Here is a 17,441-nt window from a genome sequence, read left to right as displayed (position 1 = left end):
GACACAAATCTTTGCCCACAAATGTGTTAAACATAAAACAAAAGGATTTGAGTTCAGTATTTACGTAGTCCATGTACTGTATGTGATAGTAGCATTTCAGTGGTAATACTGTTAGTTTTGTTTGAACTCTAATGAAAACAGGCAGTAATTGGAGACAGAGACGGTTTTAATTTCAGCAGCTTTACTTACATACATACTAATGTGTTGTTATTCAATCTGGTGTTTCTGCGTAACAGCAGCTCGCCATGCACAGCGTGGGTGCGGGCTGACATATATTCAGGATTCAGTGAAGTGTGTGCGTGTGTGTGTGCTTGTGTATCTCTGCGTGCGCTGATGTCATCCTATCCCTGGAGGGGACATCAGTGGGCTGTGTGGATTTTCCAACCTCTGCACTCCTTTCTTGGTTGAGTGGACTCTCTCCCTCTCTCCCTGTTTGCCCCCATCCTTCAATGTGGAGACACACAGTAGGTGTTAATAACTGTGTGGTCTTAAAGGACCATTTGTGGCCATAAGTGGAGATATTTGGCACTGTGATACATTGCTGCAATCAGGCTATGTAAAATGTAATTATTCTTTCTTTTCCCCTCCAATGTTTAGATCTTCTCTAAATACATAAAAATGATCCGAAACCTGAGCTTTTGTTGGCTGAAGGAAATGCTAATAGCTTTGAAAAGCAAACCTTGAAGATAGCTTAGGAAGATTTCAGGTTAAGGCAAACAAACAAACACAAAACAACCCTCAAATTAAAAGAAGACAACCCTCCTCCCGCAGCTCTTACCTCTCTTTCTACATATTTAATCTATGGTTCATTTTTGTTTTGGCTTTTTGGTTGGTTAAACATTAAATAAATATCCTCAGAGGTCAAACTGAGCTGAGTGTCAGTAAAGCTGATCAGCTAAAAAAAAAAAAAAACGAAAAATAGAAGCATCCATAATTTCAGCTCTGTGGTCTTTTTTCTTTTGCACCATCTCTAAAAATGAGCCATCTGTTCTTGGCTTGAGTGCTTACTTTGCAGTACAGGTTTGTTTTGATGTCAGCGCTCCTGCTGGCTCAGCTGTCAATCAAAAACATACACCATTCTGCCCGCTCATAGGCTTGGAGGCTAAATTGGTCGGACACAGGCCTCCTAATCTAACGACGGAAAGCTGCATTCCCGAACCTGTCTGCACATTCAACTAGAACTTCAGACGGCCTGTAAAGTAGCATTACTGTTGCATATGCTGAAAGCCCCTTCCTTCTTTTCATTAACAGTGCAAAATTGAAGTTACTTTAAGAGAATATTTTACTGCAAAAACACTGAAAGGCTTGGGTTTCATTTGGCCAAGTGCAGTTCTCTGAATCTGTGGAGATAAAATAATTTAGCCCTCCCGCCCAACACCGAAACTGATTTTAAATGAGTCAGTCATGACTCAGGGAAAAGCAAACTTTAACAGTGAAGTTACATCATGTGGGGTGCCTTAAGGCATAGACATGGATTTGGGGGTGGGGGCAGGACAGGACACAGGGGACATGTCCTCTCTAATATTTAGAAAACATGAATTTGCCCACTCACTCTTTCTCTTAGAGGACTGTGCACAGTAAGCATAAATCTTGTTGAAACTTACCAAAGTCCAAAGGGCCTTAACGTATATTTATCATAAAGTGAAGCGAGGGGTTACCTCCACAAAGAAAAGATACAAAAGTACCCTGACGCCAGGCGGGAACAACTGAATGAGCTACACTCTGATGTCTCCAGCTATCCATTCGTCAATTTTTTAAAAGTCTTATCCAACCGAGGGTCACAGCGAGGCCAAGCCCTATCCCAGCTGACACGGGGCGACAGGCCTCCAGTCCATCACAGACCAAACACAGGGACACTCACATTCAGGCCTACGGTTGTTTAGAATCACCAGAGAACCTAACGTGCAGTCTTTAGGCTGAGGGAGGAAACCACTGCAGACTCAGGCTGATCATATATATCCACATTTACTAAACAGAGCAAAAGCTATGTGTACGCAAGCCCCAGCAGTGTTCACAGGTGTGGTTACTTTTAAGAGTGAAAAACAGAAGTTGTGTTGTTTTCTAAACAAAGGCACAGTCAGTTCATTTCAAAGATATAAGAGATTATTTTTTTACTATGTAAATATCAACTCCCCCCTTTGTTTTATGCCTTGAGAAAGGAACATGCAATCTTGTCAGTGCGTTTGCACTGCCGCAGCACGTTAAGTCCAAGGTTCAAACCTAGTGAGGCTGGCTGCACCTACTATGAGGTGATTGGAGTGACTGTATCAACATGCCACACTAAATGCTGGAAATCACTTGGATGTTGACACAACAATGATCATTTTCATTTAGAAAAGTTGAGAATAATTATTTAAAGCTCTCCAGAATGCAGGAAATTAAGTGTCTGATTCTCAAAATTACATGGAAAACACTAACCCTAACTCACCCACCGTTTGTCTTAATGCATCCCTCTACGTGCTCACACAAAAATACATTTTGCCTTCAAGACCTTCCAACGTGGCTCCAATCTCCAGTCACTAGGGATAAATGTGTATTTCCTGACAGGTTGCTGGCTATCGCAGGGTCAAGTTGGTTGCAAAACATTGATTGCTAGCAGATTGTCGCAGTCATCTATAGTTTGCATGGAAGTTCCCGATTCGTCTGCAAACAATGGCCAACTAACCATCGAGTAGTAGTGAAACTTAAAAGCCTGCATGGCACTCCTCACAGTTCCACTCTTTGAGCAGTTTGGCCTGTGTTTGCAGCTGTGGTAGTTCCAACCATTTAACGCCACCAAACGGTCGAGGAACATTTTTCCTAGGCCGAGGCTTTCATGACTAGGGCTAAGTAGTGGTTTTAGCTGCCTAAATCTAACAAATTCCCTCTGGAAACGAGTCAGCTAAGTTTGAAAAGACTGAGAAACGATACAAACTCCAGTTTCCTGAGTGAACGGCCCAGTTATCCCACAAGCTGCTTCCAGTGTAAACTGTCACTCTGAATATGGCCTCACCTGACTATTTCCTAAAGTCATTCTGGCTGAAATCCCTGAAGGCGAACTACTGTACAGTCTTGACTGTTTTTCCCCCTGGTAGTATAGTTCCCAGCACCTCTGTGGACTATAATTGTGTGTAGAAGAAGAGTGACTTTCCTTTTAGTTTTTTTACTGCCGCCTTGTTTGTTTCACTGAGGGAGGAAGATTAGAAATATGCACACACTCTCTCTCCCCCTCTGTCTCAACAGCAGCGCACTGCACTCTCTGCATAGAAACAATGAGTTAGTCAGTAAAGCAGCTCTCTTGTTTACTTCCCCACCCCCAGTTTTCCTTTAACAACGGGAACATCTTGAGCTCTTCCTTCAGTTCGCCACTCACTCTGATTCTCCTCGCACCCGGAAACTGGCAGAGGACGCTCATTATCTTTACTCTCTGTTGTTGTTCCGTGTGTGCAGAAAGTGGGCAATTATAGTACAGCTCTAGTAGACAGCCAAACCTTTCTATAATGAGAAGATTTCCTCAAGCAGGACACATTGTGTATATGTGTGTATAGCACAGCTTGTGTATGCAAATGCAGGCGTTCCATTTAATTCAAAGTCTGACCAATAAACACAACAGACGCAGGTTCAGTTGGTGCTGCTTTTATGCCATGAAAGCAGAGCAGCATGAGCATGATGTGTTTTGTTAATGGGGAATATGTCCTCTAGAATATATCTAAACAACAGCAAGGGGAGTGATTTAGTTGTTGGTACTGTTGTTTTGCTGTTTAAATGGGAGACGGGAACAGCCTTTTTAGATGAAAGCATCAGAGGAAACGGACGTGTTTGGTTTTGATCTCTGTTTGCTGCATTCAGTGGCTCTCTTGAAAGGATTTAAAGTGGTAATCAGCGGGATAATGGTTTGTTATTTTGTCGCCAGTCATGGTGCTAAGCGCTTATTGCCGTGGTGATTTTTGCACCACATTTCCCACCGATCAATTGTCATTCAAAGCAGCGAGGTCTTAGTTAAATGCGATGGCTATCACTGCTCATATTAAGCGCTCGGTTCTTGTAAAATATCGCTTCCTGTGAGCGTGGGACTTGAATGATTTAAGATGTGTTTCTCTGGAGATGAGCCCTCATTGCATGTTGTTTTTATGCTGCTAAATAATGAAGTTATCATAGTGACGAATGTGCCGAATAAAGGAAAAATGAACTGATACACAGCGTGACAAAATCCTTTGTTGTACACTTGATATTTGTTGTGAGAAAAATATATTTCAAAAAACTAGTTCATCAATGCATTGTGTTTGAGTTGCCCTAGTTTTCTCCCCTCGTGTGAAACAGATCCAGGGTCTGAGGAAGCTCTGGGCTCTGGGTTAAAAACAAAAGCCAGTGAAAAAGTATCAAAAACTAAAGTTCCTTTTGTGAGCACTTGATGCTCAGTACAAAAGAAAGTCAGTCCCTGTAGACACACTTTATTTTCCTCCATATTGATGTTTGTAACTCACTTTTTACATTTATTAGTCTTCCTTAGCCCATCTGTAACTCGTCCAGGATGCAGCAGTCACCTCTGGGTGCTTAGTATCATAAAATAAAGACCCTACAACCCCACAACCTATGAGTAGGCACCTGGCAAAAGTGGGAAGGAAAAACTCCCTTTTACAGAGAAGAAACGGGCAAAACCAGCAGCCACCTCCTGTTACTGATTGGGGGTGAGGGAGAAAGACAAGACATTTAAAACTTTTATACATATAAAGCCCCACATGACCGAGCTCCTGCATATATAGCAGAGCCACTGAGACCATTGTCAGGGTTTCTGGGTCTTTGACCCAGTATTCTTAGTTCATGTTCACTGTTTATCTTCTGTCTGCTTCACCTCCTGTTTTATTGTGTTAGCCTTGGTCCATGTGCATTATGTTCCGTCCTCTTCCCGTTTATCATTAGGTCATTATGTTCAGCTGTGTACTCACCAGGTTCTAATCTCTCATCACTCAGCCTGTGTATTTATGTCCCTCAGTTCAACCAGTCCAATGTCTTGTCATTGATGTTATTGTGATGTTGTTCTCGCCGCTGTTAGGTTGTCCTCTGTTCAGTTCCGTCAAGTCAGCCGGTCAGTTGTCAGTCAGTCTTTCATTCATCCATTCAGTCAGTCGTCCAGCCGGCCAGCCGTTTCCTACTTCTGTTCTGTTTGTTCACTCCGTTGACAATAAAACACCAATCTTCACCTACCTGTGAGTCCAGCGTTTGGGTCCTCCTTCTTTCGTCCACGACCTCATCCTGACAACCATATAACAGCTGTTGGCCTTTTGTAAGTGTGTGTGCTGTATAAAAAAGTTATTATTAATAAAGTTATTATAGACTCCTGTGTTATAATGTTCCTTAGATCAGAAATAATCATCTTTACAGATTGTCACAAATGCTGGTTTTAGTCTCTGTGGCTCATTTTCCACTTCATGGGTGAATCTTTTTTAAACTCACCTGCAGTTTTGGGTGAAACTCCTTTCAGTGTAACCACACTTTACAGTGCTAAATTCAGCAGTTACAATTATATTGTTACTCACGTTCCAAAGGTTCATCAGTTACCTGCGCTCCAGGTAGATGGAAAGAAAAACGCACGTGTGGTACAATCAGCTGATTTCAGTTTGTATCTGGGAGGAGGAAAGTGGTGGAGCGGTCCTACAGCTGTTCAGGAGTGGAGAATAAAAGATTCCTTTTATTGCACAAAAGGTCAAGAATGTGATGGTAAAGTTCAAACTGCATCCAGGGTAAAACAAAAGCAACACAACTTCGGCTCTTTGCGAAAATCTGCACAGACAGCATGCTAACACAAAGCTAACAGGGAACCCAGAGGGATGATGAAGCTGAATGCAGGCCGACCCCAGTAATACTAAATGCCTTTCCTTTTTTTTTAAATAATAACCCCGCCCCTGCTCGTCTGATTAAGCTTTGTTAAGGCTTGAATTTAATGCTTTCTACTTTGAATGCTTATAAAAGTCCCTTCACTCCCTTTGCATTGGTAAAGCATTTTTAAGGGTCTAAGCAGTTTCTGTTCCAGTTTTGTGACTGAAAGTCTTTTATTATGTTACCAATAAATTAGGATTTATCTGTGTGTGTACCCGGACTGTTTATGGATGCATTTTGCTAACTTAGCATTTGAAAAACCATAGTTGGATACTTCTGGCTCACGGCAAACACACAAGTAACCAAAATGGTGATGTCAAGTGGCTGCAGCTATCTTTTATATACAGTCTATGGCTGTAAACAATGTGAAAAGGGTCCCAAACCCAAAGAGAATTACCAACTGTGCACTTGGTATTTCCAGAAGAAAAAGAAAACTGTCACTACTTGTGTATATGTTATCATAACAATATAAAAATAAATCATTAGTTGGCGACTTCTTGACAATATTCAGTATAACTAAAGGCCTGAAAAGAACTTAAACTTCATTTCACTTCTTTTTTCACTATATAAAACCTTGACATGTTATTTTTTTTTCTCTCAATTCCCATTACCTCAAGCTACTTCAAATTTATGGTACCAATTAATTTTTATGTTCTTGTTTCCTTCCGCAGTCTGCTCCCAGTACTCCCGCGGTGTCTTCGCCATCTTCGGCCTGTACGACAAGCGTTCGGTCCACACGTTGACGTCCTTCTGCAGCGCGCTGCACATCTCCCTCATCACGCCGAGTTTCCCCACCGAGGGCGAGAGCCAGTTCACCCTGCAGCTCCGGCCGTCGATCCGTGGGGCCCTCCTGTCCCTCCTCGACCACTACGACTGGAACAAGTTCGTCTTCCTGTACGACACAGACCGAGGTGGGTGATGAAAATAAACACCTCTCACTCTGACAGCTTAATCACACATTGGAGATGTTTTCGTGGATTCTGTGCCAGCTTGTGAGCATGCTGTACATTAATGTGTTTCTCATCTAACAGAAAACCTTTTTAAATGCATCATCAGTTGATCTCAGCGAACTTTCCTTTGAAATCGGTGAATCTGCTCCCCTCACCAGAAAATCATTACATTCACATACACTGAAAATGAGTTCTTTCCAGTAAATGAAAATCTTAGATATACTGCACAAAGGTGCTTTGCTTGACAGCGTTACAAGTTATCGGACTACAGAAACAACTTGCAATCAAACATAAGTGAGTCCTTGAGGGAAAAAAATGAGAGGTTGGGTAGAAATATGAAGCAACAAGTGCTGCTTCAAAGTAAAAGCAAGACAGTCCTGAAAGCTGATGATATACAGATCATCTCAGACAACTGTGCAAACACAGAGAGGAAAAGCCATGAACCTATTTCATCACCAAATGCATCAACATTTAATAAAGCAGACAGAGTTTTTAAGTACTGCAACCATATCCAAATGATTTTAACCCCCAGAGAATTGAAGAAGTATTGTCTTCACGAAGGAGGTAAGCTTTGAATATGACCTGCATTAGATTTGTGGCTGGATGTGCAAACCTAAGGGATCTCATTGGAGCTACAGCGATTAAAAAACAGGATGAGCTACTTTCACAATAAACTACAGATCCACCCACAGGAGAGATCTGCTGAGAGCTAAACATCTTCTAAGCTTGTTTTCTGTTTAGTGTTTGCGCTGTTCTGTCCTTCGCACCAAAATAATGAGAAGCTTCTGAAATACTGGAATTGCAGGCTTTGTAATAATGGAGGTGTTACAATAGCTGAGCAGTGGCCTGTGATGCAACATCACCTACTGTCGTGATGATTTGTTCAGCCTCTTTTTCCAGTCTTCCACACGAAACGAGAAATAAAATCAAATAATTCAATTTTAATAAAATAAAAGTGCAAGAATGAAAAGATGCAATAAATAAGCTGCAAAGAAGAAAATGAAATAAAATGAGTTGAAGTTCTTTGTGTAAATATTGCAGGTAGATCTTTACAAATTAGATGCTGTAGTAGCAGATGATAATAATAATTAGAGTGTGAATGGAGTAATGGCGTGGAAGGGGGGCAGTGTTCATTTCAGGAGTCTGCTTATGACCAAATGCAGTACATCTGTGTCACTCGAGGTTTCTCTTATCTTGGAAATCTACCTCTGTAGTAGAAGCTAAAAGAGACAGTTTCTAAGATCTACACTGGTCCCCAGTTGCTGCAGTCCAGACACATAAAAAAGACGGGGGACTATCTCCTGCAGTTATTAGAACAATATAGAAGTTCCTGCAGCGTGAAAGTGGCTCTTTGTTCTCTTAGATATACCAATAAACCTTGTTCTTACCACAGCATTTTTCACTCATGGATGTTAGTTAGAAGAGAAAGAGGATTTCTGGAGTAAGAGAGAGTGGTGATTGGAGCAGACTTTAATGGACATGTGGGGGAAGGGGACAGAGGTGATGAGGAGGTCTTGTGTCGGTGCAATGGAGGACAATATGAAAGGACAGATGGTAGTGGATTTTTCAAAAGATGGAAATGGCTGCGGTGAACACATGCTTCAAGAAGAGGGAGCAACATAGGGTGATGTAGAAAGGTCGATGAAGGTGAATACATGCAGAAGGTGCAATTGGAGAGACTTGATTGTCTGCAGGATGACTTTGGACATCAAGAAGAGGAAATGAGTGAAGATGGAGGCAAAGATTAAATGGTGGAAGTTGAAGAAGGAAGAATGATACGCCAAGAGAGTGTTTGTCCTATTACAGAGGAAATAGGACAAACAGACTTGGCGGTAGAATGTGAAAGTTCAAGAAATATCCAGAGGAAGAGGTTAGCAAAGAAAAAGTGGGATAGTCAGGTGGATTAAGAAGGTAGACAGGATTACTGGGAGGTTAGGTCTACAGCAGGGAGAGAGGAGGCAAAGACCAAAAAAAGCTTGTGATTAGTCATATCTGATTCTGGACTTGAAGAAGAAAAGTACTTGTATCGACTGGTTACAGAGAGATTGAGTTGGAAAGGATGTGCAGCTGGTTGGGATGATTATGAATAGAGCTGAAACGTGTTAAGAAGATGGAAAGATTTAAACATCCGCGATGAACCAGCCAAAGGGACAGATAGTGCACAAGAGAGGTGAAGAAGAGAGTGCAGTGAAGGTGAGTGTCAGGGGTGATTTGTGACAGAAGGACAGAAGGTGACTATGGTGTATGGTTTGGAGATGGTGGCACTGACAAACAGATGATAGGCCAAGCTGGAGGTGGCAGAGCTGAAGAGCAATCAGAATGGACAAGATTAGGAATGAGTACATCAGACGGACAGCTCAGATCGAGCAGTTTACAGATAAAGTTAGAGATGCAAGGCTCAGATGGTTTGGACATGTGCAGAGGAGAGAGATTGGATATATTAGAAAAAGGTTTTGAGGCTGGAGCTGCCTAGGCAGGATGGAAAGACTAAGAGGGAGACCACACAGAAGATTCATGGATGTAGTGAAGAAGGAAATGCAGAGCATGTTACAGAGGGGAATACTACGGGGGGGAGACAAAGGCAGATGGTCAGCTGCAGCAGCCAGAAAAATAAGAAAATAAAGTAATGCATAATTAAAACAAAAAATATTTCTTACATTTAAATAAAATTTGGAAAGGTAAATAAAAATAAACATGCAAACATGCTCTGTGTACACAGAGATGTGCACAAAGTGTTGTTTTGTGAGGCAGTAACATTTATCAGAAAGAAATCTCTGAGGTCTCAATCATATCTCCTATGTTTTCTCCTCATGCCCTCTGCGTGGCGAACAGTAAGGTGTGAATGGATGTGCTTCTGAAATAATGGCTGTTTTTTGTCCTCAGTATGTCTTGTGGCCATCGAGCGATCAATATTGCAGTGCAGCTGCTGTTGGAAGTGTTGTGGACATTGTTGGACCTCTCTCCCTCTGGCTCAGTTCCCCACCTGAGGAAGCAAGCTCATGTATATGTTTCTCACTCTTCCATGTCTCTCTCTTTTTTCCCATATTCCTCCTTTTTTTTCTTTCACCCACCCGATCTTTGCCTCTCAGTCACCACATACACACCGACAGAGTCAATAAGTTTCTACTTTTTCACCCCACCGTGTCGCATTTCCATTACAAGACAGAATGGATATGGACTGCTGCTTGGATCACATCTCCACATCTCGCTTTCATACATTTTCCAGAAGGTAGTCAGAGGACTTCATTCTTTCTCTCTGCTGCAGTGATTGTTTGAGCAGATTGGCTATACAGGGGGCTGCAGAGTGAGGATGATATCGGGATGGCGTCCTTTCAGAACAACTCATTCCCTCCTTCTTTTTCTTATCTGAAGTCATACATGCTTGACTGGATAAAAAGCCTCCACTCCTCTCAACAAAACCGGCATGTATCTGATCAAGTATCCTCCAAAACCACAAAGGTTCCCAGCTGTACGACTTTGCTGCCCTATAGACTGGCTGAGGACACAAAACGTGGCTTTTCTGTGTTTTCTGGAGCTTCGGTCTGGCTTCAAGCTCAGGATCATTGAGACCAGAATTAAGATAACATGCAATTTCAGTATCAGTGGCATAAAAATCACCAAGAGGTGAAGACAATCACCTACTAGAAGGTTAGGATGTTGTTATAACCTCATGGGGCGACCGTGGCTCAGGGGGTTGGGAATCGCATCTGTAACCGGAAGGTTGCCGGTTCGATCCCTGGGCTCTCTGTCCTGGTCGTTGTGTCCTTGGGCAAGACACTTTACCCTACTTGCCTACTGGTGTTGGCCAGAGGGGCCGATGGCGCGATATGGCAGCCTCGCTTCTGTCAGTCTGCCCCAGGGCAGCTGTGGCTACAACTGTAGCTGCCTCCACCAGTGTGTGAAGAGTGAATGAATAGTGGTATTGTAAAGCACTTTGGGTGCCTTGAAAAGCGCTATATAAATCCAATCCATTATTATTGAGTGAAAGCAGTTCTTTGCTACTGTGAAAATGAATACTAATGAGCAGTGTTAAAACAGCAACAAAAATTTCCATTTGAATGCTGCAGGTTGATGGGCTGTGATGTGTGAGGTCCAGACTTTTCTTGCGTTACAATGTTTTTTGGTTTGAAGCACCTGATGTCTATGGACGTTCTGTTTCCTGGTTGGTCAGTCATTTTTCAGCATCGAATTCACCAATTCATGTTTATCCATGAGCACTGAGAGATGTAGTAGGTCTCTCAAGCCTGGCAACCATGAGTCCTTAGGGAAAACTGAATTTTCCCCAGTCAGTTGGTTAGTGGTTGCAAAGACACATATGCTGCACCAAATATTTCCTGGCAATTGCTCTGGTTGCACGTTGCAAAAGTTTCCTTTAGTTTTCCATGGAAGAGGTCGACGTAAAAGTTGTGCCTTTTGAAAAGTGTGGCTCAGTGGGGCCCAATTTTTACTTTGAAGGTAAATGTTCTCCATTTCACATCAGGCGAATAATAAGCGAGTCTTTGCGAAGAAGTCAGTGTCTTCCGGAGCAATCACAAGGCAACCTGGCAGCAACCAATCCACAGCTCACATTCTCGTTTTGGGAGAAAAAGTTATTTTCTGTGTTTTGTTTTTTTTTCCATGTGTTTTTAGAAATCGTTGTTCTCACAGTAGAGAATTTCCTTCCTTTTTCCAGTGTTTTCATTATAAAATATCTCGACAGGATGCTCTTTTTCCCTAACTCACTGCAGGAGTGACAAATGAGAAGGGGGAGGAGCAAAGTGTGTACAGATGTCTACTTTTTGATTTGATTGGAGCAACGTCCTGGACATAGAGGGGAGCAACTAAACCTAAAGTATCGATGCAATACAAGAAATGGTACTGTTGATATTTGGATCAATTTGCCTACCCTTCCTACAAATATGAAAACCGAAAACAGCCTTTCACTGTGCTGATAACATTAAAAAGCAGGTGATTTTTAAAGTACCCATCGGTATTCAGATAATTAATACAGGTGATCCCAGATCAATGCCAAACAAGGCTGAGAATTTGTCTTCCTGTAGAGATTTAACACAGCCATACTGGATGCCTTTGTGAAAAATGCTGGATACATGCTTCACAACACAAAAGACTATGGAATAAGATGATTAGAGAGGGTATCATATTAGCATGTGACACATGCACGCCTGTCAGAGTTGATGTGGATTGTTTGTGTTTGCAGAAACACAAGCGTATCTGTTCCGGGTGACAGATGACTGACGGATGTCTAAAACTCTGCAGACACACTTGGAAAACATTGCTCAGTACGTGTTGCCCTTTAGTCTGCATTGTGTTCCTGTTACTGAAAGTTAGGGCTGTCGGCTTTTTTTGGAAATTTTCTTTGAAATTTGAACTGCTGCTAAAATGATGTTGTGGATATGGTTTTTTTATGTTGCCGGTGTGAGTGCAGCAGGATGTGCCTTGTATTTCAGCAGGTGCACTTCATAAAATGCACAGTTCAGCTGACCCTGCTGTCCTCTCAGTAAAACAGGAGGGTTTTTTCTACATATACAGCCATTTCCAGCCACACAGCAAGCAAGGTTAGACCTAAAACTTAAGGGGTCCTGTAAGTGCAATAACTGCAACCACTGCACAGACCTGACAGACCTTTTAATTAACCAAATTAAAACTTTGGTGAACAGTTAATGGTTTAACTGAAGTGCGAACTCTCAGGTACTGGATTTGCTGGACACAACTTTTCCTTACTATTCATATCCTCTATATTATTTTTAGGCCTGTTTCTCATTCTTTTGTCCAGTTTCTTCAAATTTCTAAGGACACACTGCACACCATATGTGAAATATGCAAAGTTTGTGGTTAACAAGTCTCTGGGAATCACCACACTGGTGCAAAGATATAATTTTATGCCTGTCAAACTGTGCTATCTTTGACATTTCCTTGGCTCAACTAATCATTGACTCGTAGATCAGTGTTAAGTGGCTTAACTTTCCTCTTAAAGTGGTCAGGAGTAAGGACTGAACAAAAACGTAGTGAAAAACAGCCAATATCAAAATAAGAACCTTGAGAAACCTTCAGTAAGGCAAGAGAACTACAGCTCAAGAGCACTTTAACAAGTTCCACAAAGGTGTTTCTAGCTAGAAGCTTTAAAAAATAATGGGTAGGACAAGACTTTTGCACAGGACAATATCTTTTCCAAAGAGCAATTTAATTCCAAGACCTGAGATATTTTTCACATTTATGTTACAAAATGGAGAAAACCCAGCATGCTACAATAAGTAGATAATCGTGAACTAATGCTTGAAAGAATCCAAAGCCACTTTCACAGCCTTCCTTTTATAGATAAACGTAAAGATGCGTGTCGGCTTTGTGAAGCTGCTCACACAGTTCAGCAGAGACACATTAGCGGAAACACGATCACACTTTGCAAGGTTAAAATTTGCATGCCCACTGAAGCAAAAAGCAGGTGGGACAGATGAACAGCATGGGTGGGGAAGCAGCAGTCCACAAAGTAGAAAATGACACTTTATTGTAAATGTCCTTGCTTTCTGTGCAAACAGTGTCCCTCCTGCAGTTATATATAAATATTGTGAACAAACAAAATCCAGCCTCTCTCACAAAGTCACCCCGTTTCTCCCTGAAATAAACCCCACTGATATTTAGCCTCAGCTAAGGAAAGCCACAGTTTTATTTTGTGTGTTGTGACTGTAAAATCATCCCGGATACATTCAAAAAAAATTTCTTTCCTTATTTGCTTTTTGTTCTCATGTAATTGAAATATATAAAGACATTCAAGATTACCATATGAATTCAAAGTGTGGCCTTTGGTAACATTCATCATGTTCATGAAGTTGAATGAATGCAGGCCAATAAAAATGAAATGAAATAACTGTGAAAGTAGCAATAATGTGTGCACAGTGATTTGTGAAAAATGATTAAGTTAGACAAAAGAATGCAAAACCTCTGCCCTCAGCAAAATGACCAAATCTGAATTGACTCAAAGTGATTCAGTTTTAAATTTTGTCAAGCTGCAGCGCTGCTAAAGCTTTTCATATAATCTGTCTCTATTTTTTAAGTAACCCTGATAAAACAAAAAAATACACAGGCATTTAAAATGATCAATCACATAACTTCTTTCATAGCAGTGAAAACAAGACCACAAAGACAGACTTGGGAATCGGAGAGAGACCTTTCAAAGCCCGAGGGAGAACACATAGGCTTTATAGTGGGATAATAAGGCACAGGTAAACTCAATCAAGGCAACAGGGGAGGGAAGAAACTAACAAAGAAAGACATACGAGGAGCCTTCAAGCTTTAACTAACCTTTAAAAGAAAAATAAAAGAAAACTGAAAGAAAGGAAAAGAACAACATAGACGACAGAAACACAGAAAGCGAAAGGTCCAGGAACATTTGGACAATCGCAAAACCTACCTATGTTACATCAGAAAGCAGCGATCATAATAACAATAATAACAAACACCAAGACACACCGAGGCATGGTAAAATCCACAACTGCACGTTTCATTCATCCCTGGTTTGTGTCAAACTACGATAAAGCGGCAAAAAACCAGACCAAGGGAGCATTTCTCTTCAGTTTAAACTGTCCTGTTTTAACCATCATAGACAATAAAAATGTCCTAACAGCTGGAGTAAAAGAATTCTAATGCCCAGCTCGGTAATGAAACAAAGAAAAAAAAGGACCAACATAAACCATCGGCCTTTGAAAACACACATTGGAAACATCAATCAAAACGGCTTCCTAAGCAATGCATTCCAAATGTTTCAATTAATTATTAGTCACTCTTTCTTTTTATAGACTTTATGGGTTATGTAAACTGAATGAGAGGAGGTCAGATGTGTTTTCTGATTTAGTTGCGCTGCTCTGAGCTCTGTCCATGGTGCTGAAATCAGGCTTCAGCCAGCAATTTAATCGGTTTGCAGACACAAGCTGCTTTCCATCAGTGTGATGGCTTCAGAATGTGTTGAATGTGAAAGTTTTTTCACTTGTAACAAAGCACAAGTCTGAACGCACGCTGTCACATTAGTGGAGAGGGACATTATTAATTCAATTCAATTCAATTCAATTTTATTTATATAGCGCCAAATCACAACACTCCTGCATCATGTTCATGTTCGTTTGGTGACCTCAGCTCACCTAAAGACGAGACCAAAGCTTAAGGAAGACGCCAAACTTTTTTGACTCCTGTCTCCTGATCTTATATGGTGCAGACTTGGAGTTGTGTGAGTAAATCCTTTAGGAATATTAAGATAAATATAACCTGTGTCTGAATGACAGAACATCATCACTTTGACACGTCGATGAAGCAAACTACGTAATATCAATTTGAGATGTTGTTGTCATTTAAAGAATACCTACTATGTTTTTATTGCTTCTACATGCTGTTATTCCCAGCTTCGTGGTTTTATTTTGGGACCACCACTAGAATAGTTTAGCATGATTCACAGTTTGTTTGGGTTTTTTTTTTTTCTTTAAATCTGTGTTTTCTTACACTTGGCCTTTTTGCTTCTTCTTCTTTTTTTTCAGACAGAGATTCAGACAGGCTTCTGTCTTAATCTCATCTTTAGGCTTTAAGACACTGTTTTTTCTTTTCGGTGGCTACTCCCCCCCAAAAAAACCAAAAAATTACACAGATCAGTTGGTGACTACCTGGTAACCGTTGCTTGCTAGTGAAAAGTGAGTATGCCCTGAATGTGTTGTGAGTGGTTCTAGGAGGTTCCTGGCAGTCACTGTGAAATCAGTGATTAAAGAATTATCATGCAGATGTAGAAACTCGTCAATTATCCCAACTGGTTGCCATGGAAAGTGATATAATCCAGAGGTTGCTTATGTGAAAGTGATCAAAAATAGGTACACAATGCTGTACCAAAAACCTCCTTGTAATTGCCATGGTCACCAGTAGTTTGCATGAAAGATGCCAACTTTTCTGCAAATCCTCGCCAACTACTTGCTAAGTGGTAGTGAAACTGTGAAACAGAAGCTTCTTACCTTCAGAGTAAATGTTGCACATTTTTAAACATGTTGGTTTCAGCAACTTTTACCCTGAAAGCAAACAGTCTCTGTTTCACTACCGCTTGCTAGTTACTTGACGAGTGTTTGCAAACAATCACAAAAATCAATCACACCAAGGTTTCTGGTGCAACACCCTCTTTGTGACCACTTTTAGTCAGTGATAGCTAGCAAACGCTCGCCAACCTGTCAAGGAATACTCATTCTTCCTTAGCAACCAGGGGTTGCCAGGAAGTCACCAACCGGTCTCTAGATGCGTGTGACTGCAGTGTAAACTGAAGATTTGAGCAGCGAATGTGCCTGCGATGAGCAATATTTAGTGATATACAATCTCATTACTAACGTATATAATTTCAGGATTACTTGTACAGACACTGACTTCGTTACTTGAAATCTATTCTTTCATCAGCATATTTATTACAGAAAATTTTGGAAAACTAATACGTCCACTTTAAATGTCTAAATATCTGTTTATTGACAAATAAACAGCTTTTTTGCTTTAATTTAGGTGTTTTTCATTTCTTTACTTCAGCTTTCCTTGTGCCTTCATTTCCCTGACCACCTTCAGCTGATTATATAAAATCTGTTTTCCTGCCTTGTACAGCATGAAAGCAAATTTCTGCACAAGCACTTTTCACAGACCTAAAAATCACGAGTCCTTATTTCTGCATTGGACTGCAAAGGCAGAAATGCAGAATCACCAGAAGCTCAGGAACCATCCCTCAGAGTATTTCTTTTTCTAAATTTCAGCCATATGTATTATAATACACACAATTAATCCAAGTCCCACTGTGAGTAAGCAATGCGTTCTGATGAAGCAGACTTGCATATTTCTAAACCTTAAATATGTCACAAGGTCTTACATCTTTGTTAGAGGGAATGAATGTGTGTGCAGATACGTCAGCACCGCTCAAGTCTTTACGTACGCATTAGTGTTCTCTCTGTATGCCTGTGTTTGCTCTTCAGAAGGCTTTTGGGTGCAGGCTGCAGCACACTGGCCCGAGGATTTTTCTCACACACAGGAGCAGGCATTCATCCCATATTGACTATAATGTAGAATCAGCCCACGCATGGCTGAGCTGAGTCAATGAGCGCCAGTCTGATTCCCTGCATCAAAGCAACAGAGATACAAGGGGCTGGATACTGTAACAGTTTGTGTGTGATTATAGTGAATGCTGTCCCTGTGAGCTTTCCAGTGCACCATAAATACACACACACACCACAGACAAAGATGATAAGAAGGTTAATACAAAAAGAATGGAATAACATAGGAAAAGAAACCAGGAAATGGTTCAGGGAGAGTATAAATGGAAGAGGGAATGAGAGGAGAATAAATAAGGGTATCGAGGACAGACATAAGAGGAAAGGAAACAAAAGGACGATAAAAAGGACAGGAGAAGAGAGGAAACGGTGATGGAGAAGAGGAAACAAGAGTAGGAGAGACTGGAGAGAAGGAAAGAAGAGATAAAGGGAGGAAACATGAGTACAAGAGCAAAGGAAAGGAGAAGGAACAAAAGGAAACAAGAAGTGACAAACAAAAACCGAGGAGAGGAAACTAGAGATTAGGAGACTAAATTAAAGGGAGCGACATACAGAGAGGAACGAAAAAGGTGAAAACTAAATAAAAGGAGAC

The 17,441-nt window shown here is 41.1% G+C and overlaps 1 protein-coding gene across 3 annotated transcripts in view; it reads left to right on the top strand.

Moving 5' to 3' along the window:
* LOC147321147 (glutamate receptor 4) overlaps positions 1–17,441 on the top strand; it is a 165,131-nt gene that overhangs the window by 74,207 nt on the left and 73,483 nt on the right. For all 3 annotated transcript variants that reach the window (XR_015131314.1, XM_086309445.1, XM_086309444.1), the window contains exon 3: positions 6,528–6,767. Coding sequence is in view for 2 of the 3 variants with exons in the window: in XM_086309445.1 (XP_086165571.1) it covers positions 6,528–6,767 (240 nt within the window). In the remaining variant the exon portion in view is untranslated. The remainder of the gene's footprint in view (positions 1–6,527; positions 6,768–17,441) is intronic.

The sequence above is a fragment of the Aulonocara sp. 'chitande type north' Nkhata Bay genome, linkage group LG10, assembly GCF_057382095.1.
Source record: "Aulonocara sp. 'chitande type north' Nkhata Bay isolate Kocher_YH1m ecotype deep benthic linkage group LG10, A_spYH_male_GT1.1, whole genome shotgun sequence".
In the NCBI taxonomy this organism is placed as follows: domain Eukaryota; kingdom Metazoa; phylum Chordata; class Actinopteri; order Cichliformes; family Cichlidae; genus Aulonocara; species Aulonocara sp. 'chitande type north' Nkhata Bay.
This window is presented reverse-complemented; position numbering and strand designations above follow the sequence as displayed.